Here is a 26,382-nt window from a genome sequence, read left to right as displayed (position 1 = left end):
CAATCTTTTTGTTTGAGTTTTCTATTAGTTGGGGGTGAAAACATTCTTTCAAAAAAAATAACAAATGGTATTCAAGCACAGGATCCACAATAGGTATTTGTTCAAAAATATCCACTCCACATTTGTCTGGGCTCACTTCTGTACTTCTTTTTGTGTCTGTGTGTGTGTGTCTGTACACGCGGGCATGCATGTGTGTGCGCGTGCACACGCGCGCGCGTGTGTGTGTGTGTGTATGTGTGTGTATGCCTGAGGCGTGTACCCATGGCGGGTAGAGGATGTAAATCCAGTTCTAGCCCTCTGTGTCTCATTTCCTAGAGACAGGGTCTCTCGCGAACCACTAAATGGCAAGTCGGCTTGGCCTGGGATTACATCTGTTTCTGCCCTCACTGCTGGTGTTAGAGGTCCCTGTCACTACTCCTGGCTTTCACCTGGTGCTGGGGTTCTGAACTTAGGTCCTCACCGTGCTTGTGCTGCGGGAACTCTTCCATACTGAGCCATCTTCCTAGTCTTTCCCTTTAGTTTTTTCAGACAGGGTCTCGTTCATTGAACCTAGAGCTTGTCCTTTAGGCTGCAAGCCCTGGGAATCCTCCTGCCTGCACCCACCCCAGCCCTGGGGCTATACAAGGACACACTGCCACCCTGCTTCTCTCCCTCTCTCTCCTCTCTCTCTCTCTCTCTCTCTCTCTCTCTCTCTCGCTCTCGCTCTCGCTCTCGCTCTTGCTCTCGCTCTCTCTGTGTGTGTGTGTCTGAATGCAGGACCTCATGCTCATATGTTGAGCACTTTTTACCCACTGAGTCATCTAGATTTTGGGTTTCTGTTTGTGGTTGGCTTTAGCTGGTGGGATGTCAGATGTGGACAAGCGGCAGGAGAGAATTGCTTGCACAACCTTCAGCACTGAGAGGCCCTCCTGGAGCCGCTGCTCCCTTCAAGCCCTGCGGGATCTACAGTTGAAGCGGAGTCACGCAGCACAGATGCTCCAGTCTTAGCCCAAACCCCTCTAAGACTTAGGAGGAAAGCTTCTTGTCTCAGGATGCTGAAATTATATGGTTGTTTGTTAAGGAGTAATGGCTGATTGATCAAGGTCAGGTCAGGGGTTTCTAACCTTGGCAGAACATCTGAGGTATTTGAGAATATTTAGAGAAATGGATACTAAAGCTTCCTTCAGACTGTCTGGATTGCTCTTCAGAAATTCACACTCCCTTTAAGCTCTCTGGGTGGATTTTTCCATAGTGGTCCCACATCCTTTTGTTATCTGTTCTTTGAGAATCACAAATACTCACATGTATGATGGGGTTTCTATGAAACCTCTAAGATCCTTTTCCTTCTTTGACCACAGAATAAAAAGAAAAATCCTTTCTGGTACTGTATGATTTCAGCCAGAGAAATCCTTCTTCCCCGGAGTTGAGTCCTCAGAATCTTTTTCAATGTGAACACTTTGGAAAAATCCATGCTGACTTTTTCTTACCTCATCTGGATGGGACAGTGAAGTATGACCTAGGGTTATTTGCTTTCAATTTAAACTAAGGCTGTAATCTCTCTCTCTCTCTCTCTCTCTCTCTCTCTCTCTCTCTCTCTCTCTCTCTCTCTCTTGGCTATGATCAGCAGGCAAATGGAAATTTAAGGCAGAATATGGGGTTTGGGAGCATGAAGACACTGCTCGTGCAAGAAACATCCATGAAGTCAAACTTAGCAAAGAAGCTGCTGGGAGACCGGACTCAAAAGGAGGCCTGGGCTGGGACTGAGCAGGAAGGGCTGGGATCACTCTTGATTCAGGACACTAGGAAGTACCAGGCAACAGTTCAAGAGGCTTGAGGCAAACCATAGAAGAACGATAGAAAGGCAGATTTATTTAGCTAAAAAGCATGACAGAAGTATAACTCAAATGCAAATAGTTTTAAAAACTATGACAACAAAGTTTCTTTTACTGAAAAAAAATTCAGAAAAAATGAAGGACAAGTACCTCTTACCCACAATCCTCTTTTCCAGAGTCGGTGGTGATGGAATCCAGCAGTCTTGACCTTCCTCTGGGCTGGCTGGTACACATGCGTATTTTAGAAAAACAAGGTTTTCTTTTTATTTTTCTTTTTTTTTTTTTAAGATTATTCATTAATGCGTGCCTGCATGAGTTTCTGAGCTTCAGATTCCCTGCAACTGGAGTCACAGACAGTTGGGAGTCACCTGATGCAGGTGTGGGGAACCAAAGCCAGGTCCCCTGCAAGACTCCAGTCCCCAGGCTTTTCTTATGCACACTCATTGGTATCCCCCTTTCTGTACCATCAAACATTAACCCAGCCATCAAGTGCTGTACACAGAGACTCACAGAGACAATCATCCTTCAGACCTCACTGATGCTCATGGGGGCTCGGTTTTACTGTTACATATGTGATGAGCATCTTCCTTTCTTCATTGCTGTGTCCTGTCAAACCATCTTTAAAGCATAGATTCCAATATTGGTATCGTTAGGAAAACACACTGAAAGTTTTTTCCCCAAATAGTTGACCTACTTCCAAAATGTATAAATGAATAACATTAAGTTTGTCAATCCTTTTAACTCTTGTTAATATTCATCCAAAGGGGAAATTTTTTTTATGGTTGAACTTTCCCTTTATTTGTAGTGGCTTTAAATCTTTTGTTTTTTGAGACAGGGCTTCTCTGTGTAACAGCCCTCACTGACTAGGCTGGCCTCTAACTCACAGGGGTTCACCTGCCTCTGCCTCTTGAGGGCTGGGATTAAAGGCATGCGCCACCATGGCGGGCTTTAAATCATTTAAAAAAGTAAACCTATTTGCAATGTATATGTGTGTTTTGCTTGCAAATATGTCTGCACCATGTGCCTACACAGCCCTTTGAGGCCAGAAGAGGGCCTAGGATCCTCTGGACCTATAGTTATAGAGGTTTGTGAGCTGCTGTGTAGATCCTGGGAATCCAACCTGGAGCCTCTGAAAGAGCCGTCAATGCCCTCAGTGCGAAGCCATCTTTCAGCAGTCTGCAAACCTTTTTCATATACTCATTGCCTGCATTTTTCCTTTTAGTTGGCTTTTTCTTCTTGACTTTTATCGTCAGTATTTGTCTTATAGTTAGATTGTAGCTTTCTTAGAGCGGCTTTTTGCATGTTTCTTAATTTTACAACGAGATTCTAAAATCCCTTCTGAAGTGGACAACATAATAGACTGAAAAAAAAAAAAAACCCAGAAAACTTGCAAGAATTCTGCCTGTCATCTTATTGCCTGTGTCCGAGCAAAGTTATCAACTAGCAAGGGGAGGCAGGTCTGCAGAGCAGGCAGTGGGCCTGGGCGCCAGATCGCTGGGAGACTCTTGGTCCCAACTTCCTCATTTGGAAAACATCAGAATGAAAAGTCCTTTGTAGGGCTGTGAAAAAGAACTGGAGAGAATGCAGGCTAAGAGCTTCCTCTAGGCCTTGGATATAGCAAATCCGCTCTAAATCTTTGCTATTAGGCGTGGAAAGGGTAAGGCACTTTTAGGATTCAGCCGAGGTTTGTAGTTATCCAGGAGCCCGGTGGTCCGGTGAGTCTTGGGGATTAAGCCATCCGCTTGTAGAAGTGCACAGCTGGAGTGAGAACTCTGGTACCAATCCTGATCCTGCCCATTTCTTGGGCTGTGACTGACCTTGGACAAGTCACCTTTGCCTTTCCCTCCACCTGGAAAACACGCGGAAGACCACCTGGGCTCGCGCAGGGTTAGAAGGCGCGTGGGAAAGGCTCACAAAGGGCTTCCAAGACTCGGGTCCCGAAGCGCTCTCGGGCATCCTCGGCACCACCCGGCCAGCCGGAGGGATCGGCGACCCCGGCCCGCGCCCCCGCCCGCCTCAGGAACAATGGCTCCCCGGGAGGGGCGGAGCTCGGCGCCGGGGGTGTGCGCGGGGCGGGGTCGCCGCTCCCTCCCCGCCCGCGGCTCCGTCACGCGCCCCTCACCGGGCGGGCCGGGGTCTTTGTGACGCGGCGGCGACGGCCGCGCGGACACAAAGGGAAGGCTAGCCTGCGAGCGAGAGGCTGCGCCCGTCCCCGCCCCGCGCCCCCCGCGCGCGCCCCAGCTCCGTGTACCCCCACGCGGCGCGCTCCCTGCCCTCGCGCGCCCGCGCCCCTCGCCCGCGCCGGGGTCCCCCAGCAAGGCCGTCCGGAGCGCGGAGGGACGGGGCCTGGCGGGGATGCTGCGGGGCTGTCCCGGGCGGCGGCGCGGCTGCTAGGAGGCGGCGCGGGGCCGGTGCGCCCGGCCTGCCGCTCCCTGCGCTCCCCGCCGTGCGGCCGCGACAGCATGGGCGCCCAGGCGCCGCTCCGGCTGCCGGCCGCACCCCCGCTCGCCGTCTGCGGCTACACGTCGGTGCTTCTCCTCTACGCCTTCTGCCTGCCGGGGAGCCGCGCGTCCAACCAGCCCGCGGGCGGTGGCGGGGACTGTCCCGGAGGCAGAGGCAAGAGCATCAACTGCTCAGGTAGGAGCGGCGGGCGCCCGCCCCTGGGGCTCCTCCCTTCCGCCGCTCTGGGTCGCGGCGGGAGGACCCGGTGTGGACCTGCGTGCTGGGGAGTCCCGGGAGCCGGGCTGAGGGCAGGACGCGAGTTGGTGGTGCGAGCTTGGGGACCTGCCCAGCTTTGGGGATGGGGAGTGGCCGTGCGTGAGTCCGTGGGTGTCTAGTGGCCGGGCGAGGGCGGCCCTGCGGCGTGGTGAGTAGGTGAGGCTCCGCCAAGGCGGAGCAGCGATCGTGGGTGTGCTCGTGAAAGCGCGTGCTAAGTGTTGTGAAGCCTCAAGAGAGGGAGGACGGCCAGGCTGCAACGGGAGTGTGTGTGTGCGTGTGCGTGATGGTGAGGATCTGGGGGACCGAGGATAAGGGCCTGAGGACTGACCGTGTGTTGGGTGGGGGTTCTTCCATAGGGTACCCGGAGTCTCAGAGAGGGCATGTGGGTAAAAGGAAAGAGTGGTTATGTTTGTTGTTTGAGTTCAGGGGTGCAGTGGGGGGGGGGGGCTTGCACAGTCCACATGTCTGTCAATCAGGGCAGTAGGGAGTCCCAGGAGGGCCCAGGAAGTGTTTTGTATGTTGTGTATGGACAAAGCTTGGGGCTCAGGTAACCGCTCTGGAGTACGGATTTAGGAGGCAGAGAGTCCAGTAGTGAACCCAGTTTGACAGAGGGAGGGAGCTAGGGAGTCAGCTTGTGTGGGATTTGGGCATGAAAGGTAATTAGGTCTCAGAGAGTGCCCTGTGTAGCTAGTGTAACCCCGGGTTAATTAAAGTGCTGTAGAAAGAGAGGGAATTGGTGCTGTGTGTGTGTGTGTGTGTGTGTGTGTGTGTGTGTGTGTTGCGGGAGGACCTGGAGATTGGCAGCCAGGGGAGCCAGGGAGTGAGTGACCTCTCCCCTCTCTCCGAGGCTGCCTGCCCTCCCTCAGCTGTTGGAAACAAAGAGCTTGCTGGGGTTTTAATGGAGGACACAGGGGAGGAGGGGGCCGGGCAGTGAAGTTGCCCAGCCTTTCGGAAGGAGTCCCTTAGGAGCCAGGAGATTTCGGGCCCTGGGGCAAGAAGCGACTTCTAGGTTCTCTTTGGGGGAGGGGAGGTCCTCCTGCAGCTGGCCCAGCAGACCTAGTAAGCCAGCCCATGGCCACTTGGGCTTGTTATCTCTCCCCAGCCCAGCACTCGTCCTTTTAACTAGGGTTGAAGAGGGGAGGAGGGTGGACCTGAGAGCCACCATGAGTCGAGTCTGCTAGCCTGCCTGTCAGACAACCTTGTACCTGGGGGTTCTTGAAGGGGTTTCTTTATGGGCCAGTGGTTTTGGGACAAGAAGGTTTATGCTGACCTGGGGGCGGGACCTGCTCTTCAGGTTCTGAGGGCAGGGTGGGGAAGGGGATAAGCCCAAACACCAAATAGCTTTTTTAGTAATATTCACGTGGTATGTTTTATGAGGGGGGGAGGGGTTTGAGGACTGTTAACAATGGCATATCCATGAAAATCATTTCCACCCCTAAAACCTCTTCTGTTTTTCTAATAGCGATTGGGATGAGCTTATAGTAAGCAGTCAGTCTTTACTTAAGAATATAAGCTGTTCGTCTATCCCAGTAGGTCTTTTGAGGTGACAGATAATGGTTATTATTTGTAGGTGATCACACTATGTCAAAATATTTTTCCTGGTGGTGTGTTATGGTTATTGGTGTGTGTGTGTGTGTGTGTCATTTGTCCTCAGCAAAGCATAGTATTTGTTGATGGATGTTTTTGGGTACTCTCTGATTCTTTAGAGCATAGGATATGTGTTTAGAAAGGACATAGGGGACTGGACACTCACAGAGTGTGGGAAGAAGGGGGTCCATCTGAAGGCCATTGTCATTGCTGCATAGCTCTACCTTGGAGTAGATTGCTTGATTTCTCCTAGCTTCTTCAATTAAAACAGACTTGGATTTAATATCTCAGCCTTCCTTTAGGAATATTTGTCACTGATATAAATGCAAATAAATTAGACTGCTTAAATGTTTTCTGGGGATGAGGTATACTTTACTAAATAATAAATGCAGACTTTTAAAAATGAACCAATATTTTTATTTTATGTGTTTTACCTGCATGTACGTACATTACATGCATGTAGAGCCTGCAGATGCCAGAAGAAGGCAGGAGAAGAAGATTTCCCTTGAACTGAGCTGTCCACCATGTGGGGGCTGGGACCTGAACTCGGGTCCCCTGCGAGAGCAGCAAGTTCTCCTAATGGCTGGGCCACCTCTCCAGTGCATATTGGCAAATTTTTCTTACAACTCTCCACGATGAAGAAACGAGTCACAAGGGAAATGCACATTTTAGTTGATGAATTTGAGAACTGAAGCAGCCCAGTATGGGCACACTATCCGTGTGTTAACAGCGCTTGGGATGGCACACCCCGGCGTTACCATGTAAACTGAAGTTACCCCAGGGTGTGTTTGAGCTTTAGAAGCTGCACGCTGGCCTTGGCTGCCTGTTGTTATTGTTGTTATTCTTTGCTCCGCTATTTCAGACTTCTGTAATCTTTAATGGAGCCTGAGTCTGTCAGGCCGTGGGTGCTGGGTTACTCAGAGCCTTGGCATCTGTAAATATGAAGATGATTCTAATGTTTTTATCAACAGAAGTTATATAAGTTATGGGAAGGATGGGATCCCGCAGCGTTTTACTGGGAGTTTGTTGGCACTCAAGCTGGGCATCCTCTTAGTTGAGTTTGATGGATTTTCAAGCTTTTGATGTTTGACACTTTCCATCTTATTTACCAGACTATCCTTAAGTGATACGGTCGGAGCATCTTGGTAGACCCTGCCTTTCTCCTTTTTCCATTCTAGTGGAAGAGCATATACCCTGTATATAGAGCCTGCTTTCCTAAGGAATCTACTGCTTTCTCGCTCTGCTTTCATAAGGAATCTAGTGCTTTCTCTATCTCTCCTCTTCTCTTTACACACACACACACACACACACACACACACACACTTTTACCTTTTCTAGAAAGTTTCGGCATCTAGGTCACAAGTTCACCCATAGATGATTTGCTGTATCTCTGTGCTCCCCCCTCCCTTTTTAAATGGAGGTCATGTTCTTTAATTTCTGGTCTGCTGGCCCCTTATCAATATATATAACTATTTAGCAGTAGTTTTTTTTAAGTATGATCTGAAAGTTTTTCTCAGTGTCACTGAGCAGAATTGGTTTGTCCAGGAAATGTCCTTTGGAGTGGGCCCCATGTTCTGTGGCTCTTCAGGTTGCATGCCACTTACCTCAGGTGTCCTCCCCTTCCTTAGAGTCCTAGCCTCAGTTTGGAGCGCATGCTCCTCTAAGGCAGCCTGTGCAGTCCTTTCGTCTCTGGCTGGGGCAGTGTCTTCCCTAAGCAGTAGGCCCGTTTCCTCTCTCATCTGTGTGAGCTCTTTCTGTTAGTCTCTTTGCACAGTACTCTGCTCATTCTGGCCTTTAGGCTTTAGTGTTTAGTATTTTTCTTTGATTTTACATCTTTTTATTTCCAGTTACCCTTTAAAAATCTAATTTATGAGGAAGCTCTCTGTTTATCCAAAGAGAAAAATTGTGGCTATTATGTGACATTTGTAAAGATGAACCTAAGCTCAAGAGACTGAATAATCATAGACAACATTTCCCCACTTGTAATAGGGGTCCTTTTTTGGTTCTTTTTGTCTTGGGGGCTTTAGGGGTATTGGGAAGAACACATGAGGCTAAATATATATCGCACATTTCTAGAACAGGGCTGTAGTTAAAAAGGTAGAAAAATACAGACCAGCCAGTGGCATTCAGTGATAGACATACGACAGAGAATGTTAACTGGGTTTAGGAAATGTCAGGAAGGGTAGAAGTGGGTCCTCTAGATGTTACGTGATGGTAAGAATCTTACAAATAGATGACATAAATGTCAGCGCTCATTAGGAATTCTGGGGAGTAAGCAATGCGTTTTCTACTTAGTGTACTGTTTGAGGTCTCTGATATGTAAAATGTTGATATTAATTGATTAGTGAACCTTGAATGAGTCTGTGTAGTTTTCTCTAACATACCAGGGAAATATATGAGAGGCCATTTCTGCCCTCAGAGACATGCCAGTCAGAGTAGGGGTGCTCATTCTCTTACAAAGCATGTACAGCGGAAATTCCTACCTAGCACATCTGGATCTACCTCTCCCCCTACTACCTAGCACATCTGGATCTACCTCTCCCCCTACTACCTAGCACATCTGGATCTACCTCTCCCCCTACTACCTAGCACATCTGGATCTACCTCTCCCCCTACTACCTAGCACATCTGGATCTACCTCTCCCCCTACTACCTAGCACATCTGGATCTACCTCTCCCCCTACTACCTAGCACATCTGGATCTACCTCTCCCCCTACTACCTAGCACATCTGGATCTACCTCTCCCCCTACTACCTAGCACATCTGGATCTACCTCTACCCCTACTACCTAGCACATCTGGATCTACCTCTCCCCCTACTACCTAGCACATCTGGATATAATTAGCATGTATCAACCACTAACACTAATCAGAATAACTAAAACCAGTACAGTAAGAATAGTACAGTAACTAAATAAACATCACAACTAATCCTTGAACATTGGCTTCACCCTGAAAAAAGACCTTCTACTGTTAATGGCCACCCCCTCCTGAGCCACTGACTAGTCTGTGTTGTGTCCATGGAGTCCCTTACTCTGAACATACAAGGAAGTGGAATCACACCTATGGCATCCACTGTATCTGACTTCTTTTACTTAATGTGGCATTTTCGACATTCACCCATGTATTAGGGCTGTATTCCTTTTAGGGCTGAGTGCTGTTCTGTTGTATGGATGTGGTAACATTTGTTTATCCACTCCTGCTGTTTCCGTGTACACTTAACGGAGTTGGTGGCTCGCGTGGTAACTCATGTCTTTTACTTATGGAGGGACTGCGAAATTTTGCTCTGAAGTTTCTGTGCTCTTTACACTCACTGGTAACGTGTGAGGGTTCCAGTTTCTCCACATGCTCCCTAGTGTTTGTGTTTCTTTCTGATTACAACCATCCTAGCGGGTGTGAGATTGGGTGCGAGTGTGGTTTTGATTTGCATTTTCCCAATGACTTAATGAGGTTAAACATTTTTATGTACATATTGGTCATATGTAGCTACATTATGTACATATGTAGCTTTGGAGCCTGTCCTGGAACTAGCTCTTGTAGACCAGGCTGGCCTCAAACTCACAGAGATCCGCCTGCCTCTGCCTCCCGAGTGCTAGGATTAAAGGCGCCACCACCACCCAGCCCGGCCTTAATTTTGACATCTCAGGTTAGCCAATCTCCATACTCAGGAAGGTTCACAACACACATTCAGGTAATAAAACTCCTCCGCTAGCTGCATTTTACCTGGGTCCCATTTACTTTTCCTGCCTAGCAAGAATCAGGTCTGTTTGTTCTCAAACTTGTTTATGCCAATAGTACTTGTGAGAGTAATTTAATAAATGTTCCTCAGGTTAAGAAGTATAGATAGGAAAAGCTATTTTGTGCAATGCTTAGAAAGGCTTGATAAAGGAAAGCGATGGAAAGAATTGCCTTTGAATTAGATTTGAGATCAAGGCAACAGAAACAGTTTGGGATTCCCCAGAAAACAAGTCTTTTTCAGACCCTCTGCTTTTCTGAAAGGAGCACAGACTTCATAAGCCACTGGATTGCTAGTGTGATTTATTTAAGAAAACAGGGGACAGTTTTCTCCAGAGTCCTATACAAAGAAGAAGTCTGGGTGAGATGCTGGGAAGTTTTTATATACTTAAAATGGTCAACGCAAAACTGTATCATTTGTAAACAACTTTACCATCTTTTTTTTCTTTTACTGAAGATAGATGATTTTTCAAACAGTATGTTCTGATTATGGTTCCCCTTCCTCCTCCACCTCCCAGTTGCTCCTCACCAGTCTCTCTTGCCTGTGTTCAACACCCACAGAACGCCTGGAGGAAGGTTTGCACAGGGAGCTGAGGGATGACAGTCCTGATTTGTGGGAATTGGGGTAGGGGCACTTGAGTCAGACCTTGGGGGGTAGTGGAAGGTCACCTTTTCCTGGAGCCTTTGCTGTCGATGTTCCCCTCCCCTGGAGCCTTCTGGCCCCAGTCATGTAGCCCCTCACCTCCTTCAAGTATTGGCCTCCCAACGTGGCTGCCCTCAGCACCTCTGTAGAACCTCTCTTCTCCCAACCTGTTGTCCATCAAGCTGTTTTCTTCCTTTATAAATTCCATAACAAGGCTTTTTTGTCTGTTTTATTCACTTAGGTTACAATGTCCCCAGACTGGCACCCGGCAGAGTTTAGCTGCCCAGTGCATATTTATTTACAGAATGATGTAATGACCACAAAAACACAGCATCTGAAGAGAGTTGGGAGGGGTGTCACTAGGTTGACAGTGTGGCTTTAGAAAAGGCACAGGGGTGGGAAGATGGAGGTGGCATTTCAGGAGTATTGCCTGTCGTCTCCAATCTGGGAGACACATCTGGGCAGCTGTGAGGGGTTAGGGAGGCTTCTGGGCACTCGGGAGTACTTCTTTTGGTTAGGGTCCTTGACGTGGGAAGACCCGTTCTGAAGGAGGGAGGTACCATTTCCTAGAGGAGAAGGAAGCTGAGCACCAGCAGTCATGGATCTCCAGCTCCTGACTGGACACCTGTGAGCAGCTCTCTTGATCCTTTGCTGCCTGGACGTCCATCCCAGGATGGATGGAACCCTTGGGTTATCAGCCAGAATACAGTCTTGGTTAAGCTGCTGTCAGGGGTTTTGCTGCAGCCAGAGGACAGGGACTAATACGCCGCCCTAGGTTGTGGTGGGGCAGGTAGGAGATAGGCATAGGTTGCCACCCTCTCGTTGCAGGCATTCAAGGCCAATCTGAAAGGTTAGCACTTGTTCTGAAGACAGGGGAGTCTCACTAGAAAGTTCACATGGCTTTGCAGTTTTAGAAAGCAAAGCCTGGAATTGGCCAGGAAAAAAGGGGCAGTATGATGACCATGGAGACTGAGACGCTTGTTCAGCCTATGGGGTGTTTAGAAAAGTTGTGTTGGTTTTGTACCGTTGAAATCTAAAGGCTTCACTCAAAATCTGGGTTTCAGACTTTTCTAGACTTGGGGATACTGGCAACTTTGGGCCCCCATTTTCACATGGCCACAGTGGGTCAGTGAGGAGTAAGGCGTGGCATCGTTACTCCTGGGTCCTCCAGCAGCTAGCCTGCTTCCTGTGTCATCTGCATAGCCCCAGATCTCTCGTCCTAGAGACGAAAGACTTGTGCTTTTCTTCTAATGTGGGATGGAGGGCCTGGAGGAGGCCGAGATCTCGGGCCTTCGCTAGGTTAACTGTAGCTCCGCTTCTGCAGATTCTCTGCCTACACACCCTCCTGCTTGTGTGTGACCTTCCCTGTACTGTGCCCTGCTCCCTTTACTCCAGCTAGCATCCTCTCCTCACTCTTCCATGATTTGTCATCAGTGGCCACAGGATTTTAAGGGAAGCAGTCGCTTCACTCAGGATGGTTTTTCTTCTTGTCTTAACCCTTTTCTTGAATCCACCTCTTCTTTGTCTTTGAAACTTACTCTGCTGTCTGGTTATAATATTTTTCTTAAAATTCCCTAATGATATTTTTATCATGTTTATTTTCCCTGCATTTTCTTCATTTTGCCTTGGCACTTCTTCTTTTTACATGTTGCCTTTTCTTTCCCCTTTCTGAATGTGTTACACTCTAATTTTAAAATACGGTTACACCCCACTTATGGTTATATGGTACACAAACTTAGGTGTGCTGGTTTGCTTAATGGTTTTGTGTGACGATCTGAGAATGTGCCGTATAGATCTTATAGGTTTGAGTATATTAAAAGGGGGTGGATATTGACATTGTGTTTTTGAGAACCAGTTTTTTTTTTAAAAATATTTATTTATTATGTATACAATATTCTGTCTGTGTTTGCAGACCAGAAGAGGGCAGCAGACCTCGTTACAGATGGTTGTGAGCCACCACTGGGAATTGAACTCATGACCTTTGGAAGAGCAGGCAATGCTCTTAACCACTGAGCCATCTCTCCAGCCCAAGAACCAGTTTTATGAGAGATTTACACTCTAGGAAAAGAAGTTCCTCATCTTCTCAGTTTCCATGTTAATTCTTACTTTACTAAACTTCTAAAAATTCTCAGTTTCGGAAGAGGGAGTCACAGGAGTGTATCCACAGGAGTGTCTAGCTAAGGTCTCACTTTGTGGGTCTGCTGTTTTCTCACCTAGTCTCCATTTGTCTGTCCGTCTGTCTCTTTTTTCTTTATGAACCTACCTCCGCTAAACTGCTTTCCCATAAAGGGAAAGATTTAATTTAGATTTGGAAGATCTATCTTATTTTTGTGTTTATGTATGCACGTGCATGCAGGTACCCACAGAAGCCAGAAGAGGGCAGAGTATCCCCCTGCGGCTGGAGTTAGAGGCAGCTGCCAGCCTCTGGATGTGGGTGCTGAGAACTGAACTCTGGTCCTCTGGAAGAACAGCCTGTGCTCTTAACCACTGAGCCATTTGCTTCTACTTCATTCTCTGTATTAGTCTGCACATTGTTTTTTGGTGTGTGTATGATATGAATGTGTCCATGCTTATAGGGATAGTCTGTGTGGAGGCCAGAGGTAGATGTAAGGTGTCTTCTGAGTCACTTTCTGCTGAATTTTTGAGACAGAACCTTCCACTGATCCTGGAGATCACTGATGAAGCTACGCTGGCTAGGCCAGTGAGAGCCAGGGATCCTCCCACTCTGCCTCTCCAGTGCTGGGACTACAGATACCCACTTCCACACCATTACAGGGGTGTTGCGGGTCTGAACCCAGGTCTTTAAGTTTCCTAACGCTTTACTGACTGATCCAGCTCCCTAGCCTCCCTGAAAATTTAATTTTTGTAATCTGTTAATAAAATGCAAAAGCCTCCAAATATGACATAGGTTTTTCTACAGGGATTTTTTGTTATTTTGTTTAGGAAATGTACATTAAACTATCTCATAATTTGTCTCACTTTTTGCCCTTGTTTATAACTTAGATCTTTTTGTAAGGTGTTTTAAAGCCTTTTCTCAGGTTATGATATCCAACCATCTCTGGATTTACCTTCTAGTTTTTCTGAGTTGGGATTTCCCCCAGCAGAATGTGGCTCCTTCTGCTCTCACAGGCCCTCAGCCCATTCACAATGTGCTGCTCTTTACTATGTGTGTTTCATGGGAAGGAGCACCCTGCAGGCAAGGTGCTCTGATACCGACTTATATTCACGAGGCATGGTCTCTCTATGTAGCCAAGGCTGGACTGATTTCACCTCCCTGGTACTGAACACATGGTGTTGTGCTGCTGTCCTGAGCTATCTTTATTCTTTATTAGAATTTTAGGAATAAAGCCCTTTTCTAGTGAGGAGATGAGCACAGTGCCATTAAATAGCTCAGTGACGCTGGGAAATGTAGAGAGAGGTTCAGTAACCTGGGGATGGCTGTGAGGGGCATAGCAGGGACTTTCCTGTTTTATAGAAAAGGCAACTGGACGGTAGGGTTGTGTTAGCTTAGCAGTGATGGGTGTGTGACCAGACGGTAGGATTGTGTTAGCTTAGCAGCGATGGGTGTGTGACCAGACGGTAGGGTTGTGTTAGCTTAGCAGTGATGGGTGTGTGACCCACCCACCTTCCATTTCTTCAACATCATTTCCTCTTTTCCCTTACAGCCAGCCATCTTCATTTAATTTGATATTCGTTAAAATTTTCCTACATATGTGGATTCTTTAATGGATTAAAAAGATTAAATTTCTTTTTAAGTTTGGTGAGCTGGTGACTTCAACCCATTTAGGCGTCTTTAAAAATGTAACAGAACTATTTTTATGCGTTACTATTAATTCTGTTATTAGCTTCTCTCTAGAGAGAGATCAGGGGTTTATGAACTTGGCATAGTTCTTGTATTTTAGAATTATATGTTTAAGTCATGAGCTTTTTTTTCAGTCTATACATTTTGTTTATTAGGCGACTTCATTTATTGTTAAACCTTATAACCTTATTTCTATTCAATTTTTTTCCCCCAGTGGTTAATCCCAGTACCCAGAGACCCAGAGACAGGTGGATCTCTGAGTTTAAGGACAGTCTGGTCAATAGAGCAAATTCCAGGTTAGCCAAAGCTACATATTAAGAGCCTATCAAAAAAGTTTCCCCCTCCTTTAAAGCAGTTAATACCAAGTTCTCCAGTGCCAATTTTCATTGTCTGTTTTTATATAGATTTTTTTTTTGTCTCTGTGGGTGAGGATTCTGGCCTCCTCCTATCTACTTAGTTACAGACACAGACACTAAGGGCCAGAGGTTAGGAATAGAACCAGAAGCCAGTATTTACATGTTCAGATTTATTAACTTTTGGAAAATATTCTTTGGAGGCAGTCTATTAACTGCACTTGGAAAATCCTAAAACATGTATGTAAACAAACGTATGAACACAGTAAAAACAAAAGTATAACTGTTAAGTTGGAATCGTAGCCCCTCAGCACCTCGCATCCATCCCAGCCCCCAGGCCTGGGAGTTGTATTGGTCTGGACTACAAATCCCAGCATGCCAGGTCCTGACCCCTCCCTGGGTATTTAAGTGAGCTCCCAGAGGAGAAACACATTGGGGGGGGGGACTGTGGTATTTTCATGTTACATGCTACTTGCTCTAAGGTGCTTCTCTATCTTTAGCATCTCAGAGCGGTCCTGTCTTCCTTCTACAGAGTGGTTAATTACTACGATCACACGGCTGATAAGTGGAAAAGCCAGGAGACCGCTGGAGGTTGTGCCAGATGATACCTTAAATGCCACATTATAGTACATGTCCCTTGGTTGTGTCAGATTCCCAATTTCAGTAGCATGATGGTTTAATCTGATTTACAGAAGGGGTGATATCTCTCTTGCCATTTAAAACCTGCAGTTCAGTGGGTTTTATATGCCCAATATCATTGTTACCGCCTATCTAAGAGCATGTCCATCACTTGGGAGAGAAAGCTGAATCATACTGTTAGGTATGAGCCACCAGTCCCATTAACCCTCACCTCTCCCTCACAGCTACAGAGGAATGATGTCTGTGACTTTCTGTGTTCTGGACATTTTATATTAGCCGAATCTTGTACTCTATGGCCTTTTTGTGCCTGGCTTCTTTCTCTCGCTGTCTTTTCAAGGCTTCGTCATACTGCAGCATACAATCTTTTTGATTTGAAAAGTAATATGAGGTAATCATAAAGCTAAAAATAATATTTCAGAAAGACAGACTAATAAAGAAACTCCACATCTCTGCAAGAGAGAACTGTACTTCATAGATTGGCGTGTGAGCGCACACTCATTCATGTGTGGCGTGGTTCCTTTGAAGAGATCAGAGGACAGCCTCAGTGTCAGCCCTCGTAGCCATTCTGTTGGAGACTCGGTTGGTCTCCTTGCTGTTCTTTCCACGGTGTATGCCAGGTTAGTTGGCCTGTGAGTTTGCAGTTCTGTTTCCGTCTCCTATCTCGGGGTACACGTGCTGGGATTACAGAGACTTGCACTGTGTGTCTAGTTTTTATGGGTTCGAGGTATCCAAATTCGGGTCCTCGCTTGCATGGCCATCTCCCCATCCCTGACAATTCTTTTATAGGCATTACAAAGGTTGGATTTAAAAAGGTTAGTTATTGTACTTTTTTTGTGCCCTGGGAACTTGAACCCAGGGCTGTGGGCACGCTCGGTAACCACACTACCATTGAGTTGCATCTCTAGCCTGCACCTTGCCCATTTAAAAAAGGCCTTTAAAAAGCTAAATGTATTGTGTAAGGAATGTAGAGATTTGTCATCATTATTTTTAATAAGCATCATAATAGATTCACTTTATGCATCTGTGATAGGAAAACACACAGGGTTGCCAAACTAGTGTCAGTATCCTGGAGATCAGAACCGGGAGGGAGGGAGGGAGGGAGGGAGGGAGGGAGGGAGGGAGGGAGGGAGGGAGGGAGGGAGGGAGGACTGCTGTCCAGCACCCCTGGCCAGGACTGGGTGTTTTTACTCCTCTGCTTGCGATTCAGGTCTTCTCCCATCTGAACCTGCAGCCGTGTCCTCTCTGTCACCTTGCCTGGAGCATCCTGACACAGGCGTTTAGAACTGAAGGAGGCAGCAGGGAAAGATGTGTGTGTGGAGGTGCAGGGTTGATAGGATGGAAGTGTTGTTTAGCAAAGGTGGTTTGGCAGGAGCATGCAGAACGCATGAAAGATCCTGGAGACGTACTTGTGTGGCAGGCGCGTGTGCAGTTTCTGTCACTCACATGCAGCCTAGAGAAGTTGTGGTCTGTCTCTGCTATTAATGCATTTTAATATCAATGTAGACTGTGTTTGCATTATGGAATACTAAGTTCATTTTCTCTGTCACCATGTCCTGGGAGAAGATAGAGACTGTAATAATAATGTTAATTTAGCCAACAAGTTAAAGGAAATTTGATTTGTAATTCTTAAGATTTGCTGGAACTTGAAGTTAACAGGTTACATATGTTTCTTGATTTACCCTTATATTTTCAGCTGCTGTCACTAGAGGTGCCTCTCAGATGGGTTAGGAGTTGAAGTCACATCTCGGGAGGGGGCAGATCTTTGCCGTGTACTGGGTCTACTTATTCGAGATACTGATGTTTTGAACACGTTATCTCATTGAATCAAAAAGGCCAAGCATGGAAACTCGGCCCTCATTGAGCCCCACAATCCCTAGTTTACCCATGATGTTTGATTTAAAATCACATTGAGGCTTTCCCCCATTAATAGTAACTGATATCGAAACCTGAAAAGGGGAGCAGTTGCCTGTTGTAGAACTGGTGGAAGACAGTTGCTGTTATCGTTTTTTATTTTTCCCAACTGGGTTTTCCTGTAGGGATATAAAAGTATAATGACATGTATGTATGTATAGTTTTGTGTCCCTTTTTCATTTAAACGTTCACATCGTCATTATGAAATATTTGTGGATTATATAAAATGAATCTCTAAATTGGTATGTAGTAGTCCATGATTGCACCACGCTCTTTCAGGCAGGGGATCTTGTAAATGTTTAACCTTTCCGTATTTTTCGTTTTCCGCCTACATAGGGGCCATGGGATTGCTTAACTGGCAGCTGGGTACATATTCCAGAACATCATTTGGGGACTGAAACCACCCATGAGGGGCCATTGTTGGGGTGACTGTGCTGTTCTAAAAGGGGTTGTTTTTCCCCAAATGCAAGTAACACATAGGCAGTGATTATAAAGCCGTTGAAATCGTGTTTCTGAAGACAAGGTAACGTCTTCAGATATGCCTTGTGAGGCATCACCTGGGACTCAACCAGAGAGGAAGGGACGTTTTCATTGTTAACGAGGCCTCGGGAAGCAGTCACAGAAAGGATTTTCCCTAGTTGTGCAGCCTGGAGCTCAAACTAGATGAAAGAGGGCATTTGGCATTAATAAGGCTGTGAAAGCTGTGTGGGGTTTGAAGTTAGTGTGGTGGAGAACGCTGCCAGGGAGCACTCCAGAGAGGACGGCATGATGGACGGCCGAGGACAGTGCTTTTGGATGTGGTAAGAGCCCTCTTGTTCGGTCCAGTAGGGCTCTGATATTTAGGTTTTTGAGAAATTTACTTTAAGTAAATGATTCATGAATTCAAAACGATTCATGAATGCATGGAATATTTTATTTTAACTTGAACATATATACTTATCAGATGATATTTTGAAAACAGGTATAGAATTTTCCCCTGAGAATAGTTTCTTCCTCCTTGAATAAAGCATATTCATAATTAATTAGATTCCGTTTTTCATCCCTTTGAAAACGAACCTAAAGATTTCTAGATGCAGAATTGTAAATGTGAATCCATTTGTTTCTGAAGTAGCTCATCCTTTCCAAGTCTCCTAGCTTACCTTTCACAGGAACAATGGTTTTCACTCCTGTGAAATGTTGGCGCAACATAATTATAACGACATCTGTATGGGCTTAACTAGGTTGGGTGGCATTGAGACATAAAGACATCCTCCCGCGATGGGAGTTAACACGTTCCTGACGTTCTGCAGCGTGTCTGTAGCCTGGAGAATTCCTTGTGCCGTAGACCTCCTCCAAAAGATGCGTGCTTTGATTAATCTGGGTAGTTAAGAATGCATTGCTCTGGACTTGACAGTCTGTAATAAAGGATTGATCAGATGAGAAGTGGCCAGAACTGGAGGATAATAAAGAATATACTAGAATGAGGGGGAAGGAATAGTGTCATCTGCTATAGAAGGGTCAAGAAAAGGTTTGGGAGGCCATTGAGATGGCCCAGTGGGTAATGGTGCTTCCTGACCAGCCTATGACACTGGAACCCATGTGATGGTTGTCCTCTGACTTCCTCATGTGTACTGTGGTACCCTCACCCCCAATAAATAAATACAAAAAAAAAATTAGAAGACTTAAGAAAAAAAAGCAGCCATATTGTTAGAATGAGATTTTGTTGACTTTGAAGAAAATGCTTTGATAGGAAGAGAGAGGAAGGCCAGTTCCTGAGTGGCCGAGGAAACCACTTTTGCTGTAGTTAAGGTGTTATTATGTCTGGAACTCCTACTGTGAACCTAAGCTTGCTATAGGGTTGTATGTAGGTCCCTCTTCTGAAATGGCAAATGTTTCTAGTAATATGCTAAGATCTTGGAGGCTGCTGCGTATGGTGATTGGTGTTGAAGGTTATGTCTTACTTGCAACTCAGGGGATGCATGTATCCCCAGGATACCTACAAAGGTGGCCTAGTGTGGTCTGTAGATGACATCGTGTCACAGTGCCGAAGGGCTGGACACCCTGTTAGAGAAGAATAAAGTGCAGCGCCTTTGATCTCATTTTCACAGTACTTGTCATTTGGGAGTGGTCTTGTCTCCCCAGGTGACATGTGTGATAAAGTCTGAAGGCCTTTGACTTGTCACGGCTGGAGTGACCCCTGGCATCTAGTAAGTAGAGGCCAGAAATGTCACTCAACACTCCCCCAATGCTCAAGATAGCTCAGTAACTACCAATAATTTTTCTCAAATATCTAGCCCAGATTGAAGCCCCAAACTCTGTGGTCACATTGAGTTTACTCCCTTTTGGTTCTTTATGACTGTTAGCCAAGCGGACTTTTTCTTCCTGTGTGCCAGAAAGGTGCTAGCAAAGCCATATCATTGCGAAGGCCTGCGGGGCCCTGGTTTGAACTGCGTGCTGAACCTCTAGTGAGTGGTGCCAACAACCGGAGCATCTGACAGCGCCTGCTCCTGCTCAGCAGGGTTCCTGCCCCTCCTGTGCATTGTTTCCCAGCCTTGAAATGCTAATGAGATTGGAGACAGGTCTTACATTATGAGAACTGGATGATGGACAGATTGGTAACCAGGGCAAAGTATTTTTGTTTTGAGCCACTCTTCTGAGTGCTTTTTTGTGTAAACTATTTTTATTTGGAGAGCTGAATTTTGAGGGCCATAGTAACAGCACATCCCTTTTTGCTGAATTTCTATTTTGGGCTCAAAAAGGCAGGTGTGTGATCATCATCATCTCTGACAGTAGCAGAGTGCCCTCTTCCCCTGGTACTGTGTAGAATGCCTAACAAAGACACTCAGAGAGCCCTGGATTGAGTTTGAGCTAAGGCTTTGATTAATACTGGTTAGAAGGTAGAGCCCCAGGAAGTAATGGTCCTTTGGACAAATTCATAAATGTATAAGGAAGCAAAAAGACATAGCCTTTTGCTTAGAAATGTTTGTCTTAATTAAGTTTGCATGTAACTGTTGTTATTGTTATCATATTTAATGGTTTTCACCTGTGGCTTAGCTTTTAAGAAGAGGGCTTGTTTTTATTTTAATGTATTCATTTGCTTACTTCCTACAAGAATAATCTAGAGGAGTGGACTGCTGTGGTACAGTGACCTCAGGATTCTTGTCATCCATCTTTCTTTCTGCATCTTTATGTTTGGATGGCGGCAGCTCTTACTATAGACAACAGGACCTTTTGGGCTGAAGCTGTGTCTTTGGTAGTATTGGAACTGGATCTGCTGTATATTTTTATTGACTAGATATAGAGAAAAAAAGCCCATATCAAGGAGTCTTGAAAGCTAATTATGTTATTAAGGAGGGAAGGAAGGGCAAGCAAAAAATTGGGAGAAGAGAGTCAAGAACCCAAGACTTTCACAGCCCCAGGTAGAAGGAAGTTAGAACCCATCTTCTGTAGGTGGAATAATCTGTAGAACAGAACAAACAGCTGTCTTGTTTTAAGTGCAAAAATGTTGAACTTGAATCTGTTTCTGTGACCTGGAGGCTTTTTTAAGTAAAAGGGAGAGTAACTGCAACCCACAAGTGTGTAGACGGTTTCTACACCAGCGCAGTGCGTGGTGCTTCAGAGTGTCAACTCAGGTACGTACTGGTGACTCAGTTCCCTTAGAAGCAACACACTGCGGGTGCCCTTTCAGGGTGGTGCAAACAGATGGTGAGAAGAGGCCAGCGAGATGTCACTGGTGTAGCTGTCCCTCGACATCGGAGTCTCCTTCATTCTGTCCACAAGCCCTGCTTTGAAAACCAGGAAAAGAGAGTTTGCAGGGATAGTGGGTTGCTGGGGAAGGGGGTCTGTTTACTGGGGCCTACCTCATCATGACTTAGAGTGCAAGAGACCTCTTGTACTTTTTCTGGAGCCCGTCACCCGCTGAGCTGCAGCCAGCTGGGAGTTAGCCTTGGCCTCTGGCTCCGCTGGCTTACATGCACATGACCATGACTGTATGGAGGTGGTTTTTAAGGCAGTCATTGACTGTGTGTCTGTGCACGTTTGTTGTTGTGGCTCTGGTCCCCAATGTGGGGGGAAGTAGGGAAATGCATCCCAATGATTCTTACCCAGTTCCACTTGACTTAGCCCTTACCTGGAAGCCATGCATGGGTTTCTGAGGACGTTTAATGTATGGCTTCCAGTCAAGGGTGATAGTCTCGGAGCAGAAACAAATTCAGTGATGGAGCTTCCTATGGTAAAATTAATTCAGTCAGTTAAAAGTTTTATGAGAGAAACTTTCGATTTCCTTAATTTTGTGTTCATAAATGTTACATATCTACCTATTATATGAAGTTCAAGTTAATTTTGTATTTCAGACAAAGAATCTAAACTATCAAGACAATAGCAAAATTATCTTGTGTTTAGCAAACCAAAATAGAAGAATTCTGTAGATTTATCTTTGGAAATTACATTAAAACCTAGCATTTTGAGGTTCCTTTTGGGGGGGGCGAGTTCCTTTTAGGAATAGAGCTTAAGATTCTCTTGGGGGTATACTGAACATTTTGAGTCTTACAAGAACTTGCTTTTCCATTTTTATTATATATATATATATATATATATATATATATATATATATATATATAGTGTGTGTGTGTGTAATGTAGTGTGTGTATATTTGTCTATGCCTTCATGCCGAAGCCGCAAGAGGGCCTGGGGTGACTCAGCACTTTCTACCTGTCTCTGAAGGTCTTTCCCTAAACCTAGGCTTTACAGTCTGGCCGGCAAGCCCCAGAGGTCCTCCTGTCTGTGTCCCACTTGGTACTGGGGTTACAGGTGTAGTGAAATGCCTGGCTCATTGTGTAGGTGCTGGGATCTGAACTTGGGTCCTCATGTTTTGTAGCAGGTGCTCTTAACTTCAGGGCCATTTCTCTTGCTATTTTTTTTTTTAAATATTGTCTTGCTATTATACCAGTGAATGAGATACTCAATACATTTATTCTTTTATTAATCTGTATACATTATGTATTTATGTGTGTGTTGTATGTGTGCGTATGTCTGTAGATACTTGAAACAATGTTTTCCTTTCTTGCAGAGTTAAATGTGAGAGAATCTGATGTCAGAGTGTGTGATGAGTCTTCCTGTAAATATGGAGGTGTCTGCAAAGAAGATGGAGACGGTTTGAAATGTGCATGCCAGTTTCAGGTGAGAAAACCAAAATCAGCTATTTTAATTTTCCTCCCGATTTTATAATAATCCTACATTCTACAAGTAAAAAGCACACATCACCTTGAGCCCCACGGTGATGTGGGGAAGTTCGGCTCACAGCCCACTAGTTCTTCCTTGCCAGGTGAAGTCCTGATATTTGTGTTTTCTGTGCTTTATTCCAGAAATGAAAGAGGTCAGGCTGACTGTACTAGATGTGAGCACGCACAGGAAAGACGTTGTCATAGCCAAGTGTGAGCTTTGCCACAGTAGGGAAAGAGCAGGTGCCACGGCAGAGCCTCTTAGTGCACAGGTTGGCACCGTTTCCCCTTTCTGTTAGCCTGGCTTCCCTCCCCTTCTCCCCCGTTGCTATTGCGGCTCTTTAGAACCAGGATGGAGTAGAGCCTCGGGGAGAGTCGGGGTTAGAGATGGGAGAAATTGGAGCCATAACCCAAGAGTATGGTGCATTCGCTTTTCCTTCTGGCTGTTACCATGTGAAAAGTAGAGGAGAGAAGTGGAGAATGACTTCTCTTCTTCTTCTTCTTCTTCTTCTTCTTCTTCTTCTTCTTCTTCTTCTTCTTCTTCTTCTTCTTCTTCTTCTTCTTCTTCTTCCTCCTCCTCCTCCTCTTCCTCTTCCCTTTCCCCCTCCTCCTCCTCCTTCTTTCTATTATTATTACTATTATTTTATTTCAGGTGCATTGGTGTTTTGCCTGCACGTGTGTCTGGATCCTCTGGAACTAGAGTTACAATTATGAGCTGCCTTGTGGGTCCTGGGTTCAAGTCTTCTGGAAGAACAGCCAGTGCTCTTAACCGCTGAGCCATCTCTCCAGTCCCGAGAATGTGACTCTTGATTGCTCCTGATGGCTGTTTTTCTTTGATTAAATTATAATGTAGCTGTAGATGTTTTCTCAGAAGACCCCTCACCCCCAATCAGAATTGGAGACGAGGTATAGAAGGAGCTTGGTTGGTTTTCACTTACAGTCTTGGTCTAACTAAGCCCGCCATTTTGAATTTTGAGGAGAGGAAGGCCTTCAGAAAGCAGGCATACAGCCTAGTAGAGTTAGTGTTTCTGGTAACCCAGTGACCTCCGCAACTGTATGGCCTCCTTCCCTCAGCAGTATTCCACCTGGACAGAGAAGGCACATTTCCCACCTGTGAGATGGTGAGAACACACAGGGAAGAGCACTTGTTTGAAACCTTTGGATGCTATCTTTATAGCATCACGGCGCGTACGTCCATTCAAAGGAGTAGAGAATGGACGTAGCGGGGCTGGTAGCTGTGTTTGCTGCTATTGACCACCCAGTCCGGTTCTCAGGGTCAGAGAGACTGTTCATTCCCTGACACAGAGCGATATTTCTGTGGGCAGCCCCACAATGGCTACTTTCTTCCAAGCTTGCTTAGCCTGCTCTGGCTGGCTTCATACCCTTGCTGCCTGTTGGCTAGGGACATCAGTTCCTTCTGTGCCTGCCTTTCCATGGGGCTCTTTCATTTCCATGGAGCTTGCCTTTTATTCTGCTTTGCTTCAGTTTTTGCAAGCCCTTGAGATTTTTTTAAGATTATATTAAAAAAAAAGTAGCCTTTTCCGTGTCCTTGAACAGCTAAAAAACTTATCTTTCCATGATCCGTCTTAAATCCTTTGGTTCTTAACCTGTGGCAAAGCAGGAAGAGAAAGAGAGATCACTAGATGCTTTTCCAGGCGTGCTGTATGCTATGTTTTAGGCTGGATGCTAAAGACGTTTTAAAGACAGTTTCCTCGCCTTGTAGGGGCATACTGCCTCAGGGCTTAAAGCATGATTTTTTTTTTCTCCTGCTGAGGAATCCTTCCTCTGCCTGCTCTGCTGTCTTTCTATAAGATCATAGATCTGTTCATAAAACCCAAATTACTGGCAGCTTAAAAACAATGACTTGACATGTATATTAGGCATATCGCTCTGCTGTGTAAATATTAACAGTGGTAATCAAATTGTTTGAAAGATTGCTTTCAGTTCTGCATGCTTTCAGCGCTAATACAAGCTTCTGGGGCATGATTTAAGTTCCTTTCACAGAAAGTAGAATTGTACATAGCTGCAAATTTTGTTAGTTGACTAATAAAAGCCATTATCTTGCTACTTATAAACAAAGCCACCTACTAATTCTATGCATAGAACAATTATTAATAGTACGTCGTTTCCTTTAAACTTAGCGTCTCTAGCTTCCCCTTAGTTTTCTTTCTTCCTCGTTGTATTTAGAGTTCTGTCGGCTATCATCCTGTGTTTGTGTCTGGGCTCTTTTTTTTTTTTTTTTTGGTTGTTTTGTTTTTTTGGTTTTTTTTTTTTTTTTTTTTTTTTTTTTGAGATAGTGTTTCTCTGTGTAACAGCCCTGGCTGTCCTGGAACTAGCTCTTATAGACCAGGCTGGTCTTGAACTCACAGAGATCCGCCTGTCTCTGCCTCCCGAGTGCTGGGATTAAAGATGTGCGCCACCACCGCCCGACCTGTGTCTGTTTTTAATACCTTCCACGTTCTCTTGCTAGACCTTTGTATTGGAGTTTTCCACAGAAATAGAAACAGCAGGATACATGCACATGAATTTTTGTGGAGTTGGAGAAAGAAACTCGTGAACAATTAGCTTATTTGATCTAGAGGCTGAGATCCCACAGTGTTAAGGGCTGAAGACTGGGAAATGGAGCGACCTAAGTCCCTGTGTGAAGACTGAAGACCATACCTCAGTACAGCCAGGGGGAAAGTTTACCCTCCACCGTGTTGTTCTGTTTGATTTCTCACCATATTGGATAGTGCGTATCACCTGAGGGAGGGCAGCCTGCTTTACTGGGTTCACTGACTCCAGTGCTAATTTCATTTGTAAATGCCCTCACAGAGACATCCAGAAATAACTTTAAATCCGGGCACCCCAGGGCCTAGTCAAGTTGCCACATGAAATTAACCATTGCAGCTTTGTTAGTCCTACTTTTCCTCGCTGTGACAGAATACTCAAGCAGAACCACGTGGGAAAAAGTCTTATGTGTTTAGTTAGTTTTTGGAAAGGCTCATTTAGGTGCACATTGTCAGAGGCTCGGTCCATCGTGGTGTGGCAGAGTGGGGTGGGTGGTCACATCATGGTGTCCAGGAAATAGAGAGGAGGAACTAGTGCTTGTGGGCTTCTTCATCCCCATCCCAGTCTCCCTAGTCTGTTGGGTAGTGCTACAGTATTCAGGGATGACCTTTCTCCCTAAGGACATGTGCTTTGCTAAAATTGATATCTATCCATCAATCAAGTTGACAATCAAGGTGGACTCTGGCAGCAACATTTTCTTACTTTATAGTGCTCCAAACAATCCCTGGAACACAGTAGGTATACGACAAATGCTTGAGAGGATGGAGGTCCAGGGCCGACTAGTGCTTTATCTTCCAGACAGCTGCAAACAGCTGGCAGTAATATCACCATCTTAATAGGGAAGCCTCTTTCCTCAGCAAAGGTGGCAGATTAGCGGTTAGAAGTAGGATCAGTCTGAATGTTGTAACATTGCCTGGATCCCTTCATTTGTCCACAAGTTTTCTGTGGGGGCTTCCAAGAGAGACCCTAGAAAGCAACAATGACGAAGGAGCAGCATCTGCTTTCCCATCTCAGGTTCACCCTGAGGTGTGTGCTTGAGACTGATGGCAGGGATGTTAGGGTCCTTGTTCACCATCACCAAGTGACTCGGGTGAGACTGAGTAGTGTGTGTCTAGTGTCCGGTCACTCTGGAGCAGGGGTGACTCTTCCTTTTAGCAGCAGCTGTGCTCCTATGCACACACTCAAGGCTTCAAAATGACAGTAACAGCAGCAATCAGGGCCAATAGTTACTGAGAATTTACCGTGCCAGATACAAACGCCTTAGGTAGCTTTCCCTTGTTTAGTCCCCATGAGATTATTTGAGAGGATCTATAGTGTTGCCTTCAGATGGATGGGAAATGGGTATGGTTTCACATGGGTCTGGGATTTGGGACTTCAGAGCCGTGGCTCTGACATTGTCATGGGCTTCATTGGTAGGACATTTGAAGCTGCTGTC

General features: G+C 45.7%; 1 protein-coding gene across 1 annotated transcript in view; it reads left to right on the top strand.

Moving 5' to 3' along the window:
• Positions 1 to 3,907: 3,907 nt before the first annotated feature.
• Positions 3,908 to 26,382, top strand: part of Tmeff1 (transmembrane protein with EGF like and two follistatin like domains 1) — an 80,518-nt gene continuing 58,043 nt past the window's right edge. The window contains exons 1-2 of the mRNA XM_057790656.1: positions 3,908 to 4,448; positions 22,247 to 22,356. Coding sequence (XP_057646639.1) covers positions 4,274 to 4,448; positions 22,247 to 22,356 — 285 coding nt within the window. The 5' untranslated portion in view covers positions 3,908 to 4,273. The remainder of the gene's footprint in view (positions 4,449 to 22,246; positions 22,357 to 26,382) is intronic.

This window comes from Chionomys nivalis, chromosome 16 (assembly GCF_950005125.1).
Source record: "Chionomys nivalis chromosome 16, mChiNiv1.1, whole genome shotgun sequence".
Lineage (NCBI taxonomy): Eukaryota > Metazoa > Chordata > Mammalia > Rodentia > Cricetidae > Chionomys > Chionomys nivalis.
This window is presented reverse-complemented; position numbering and strand designations above follow the sequence as displayed.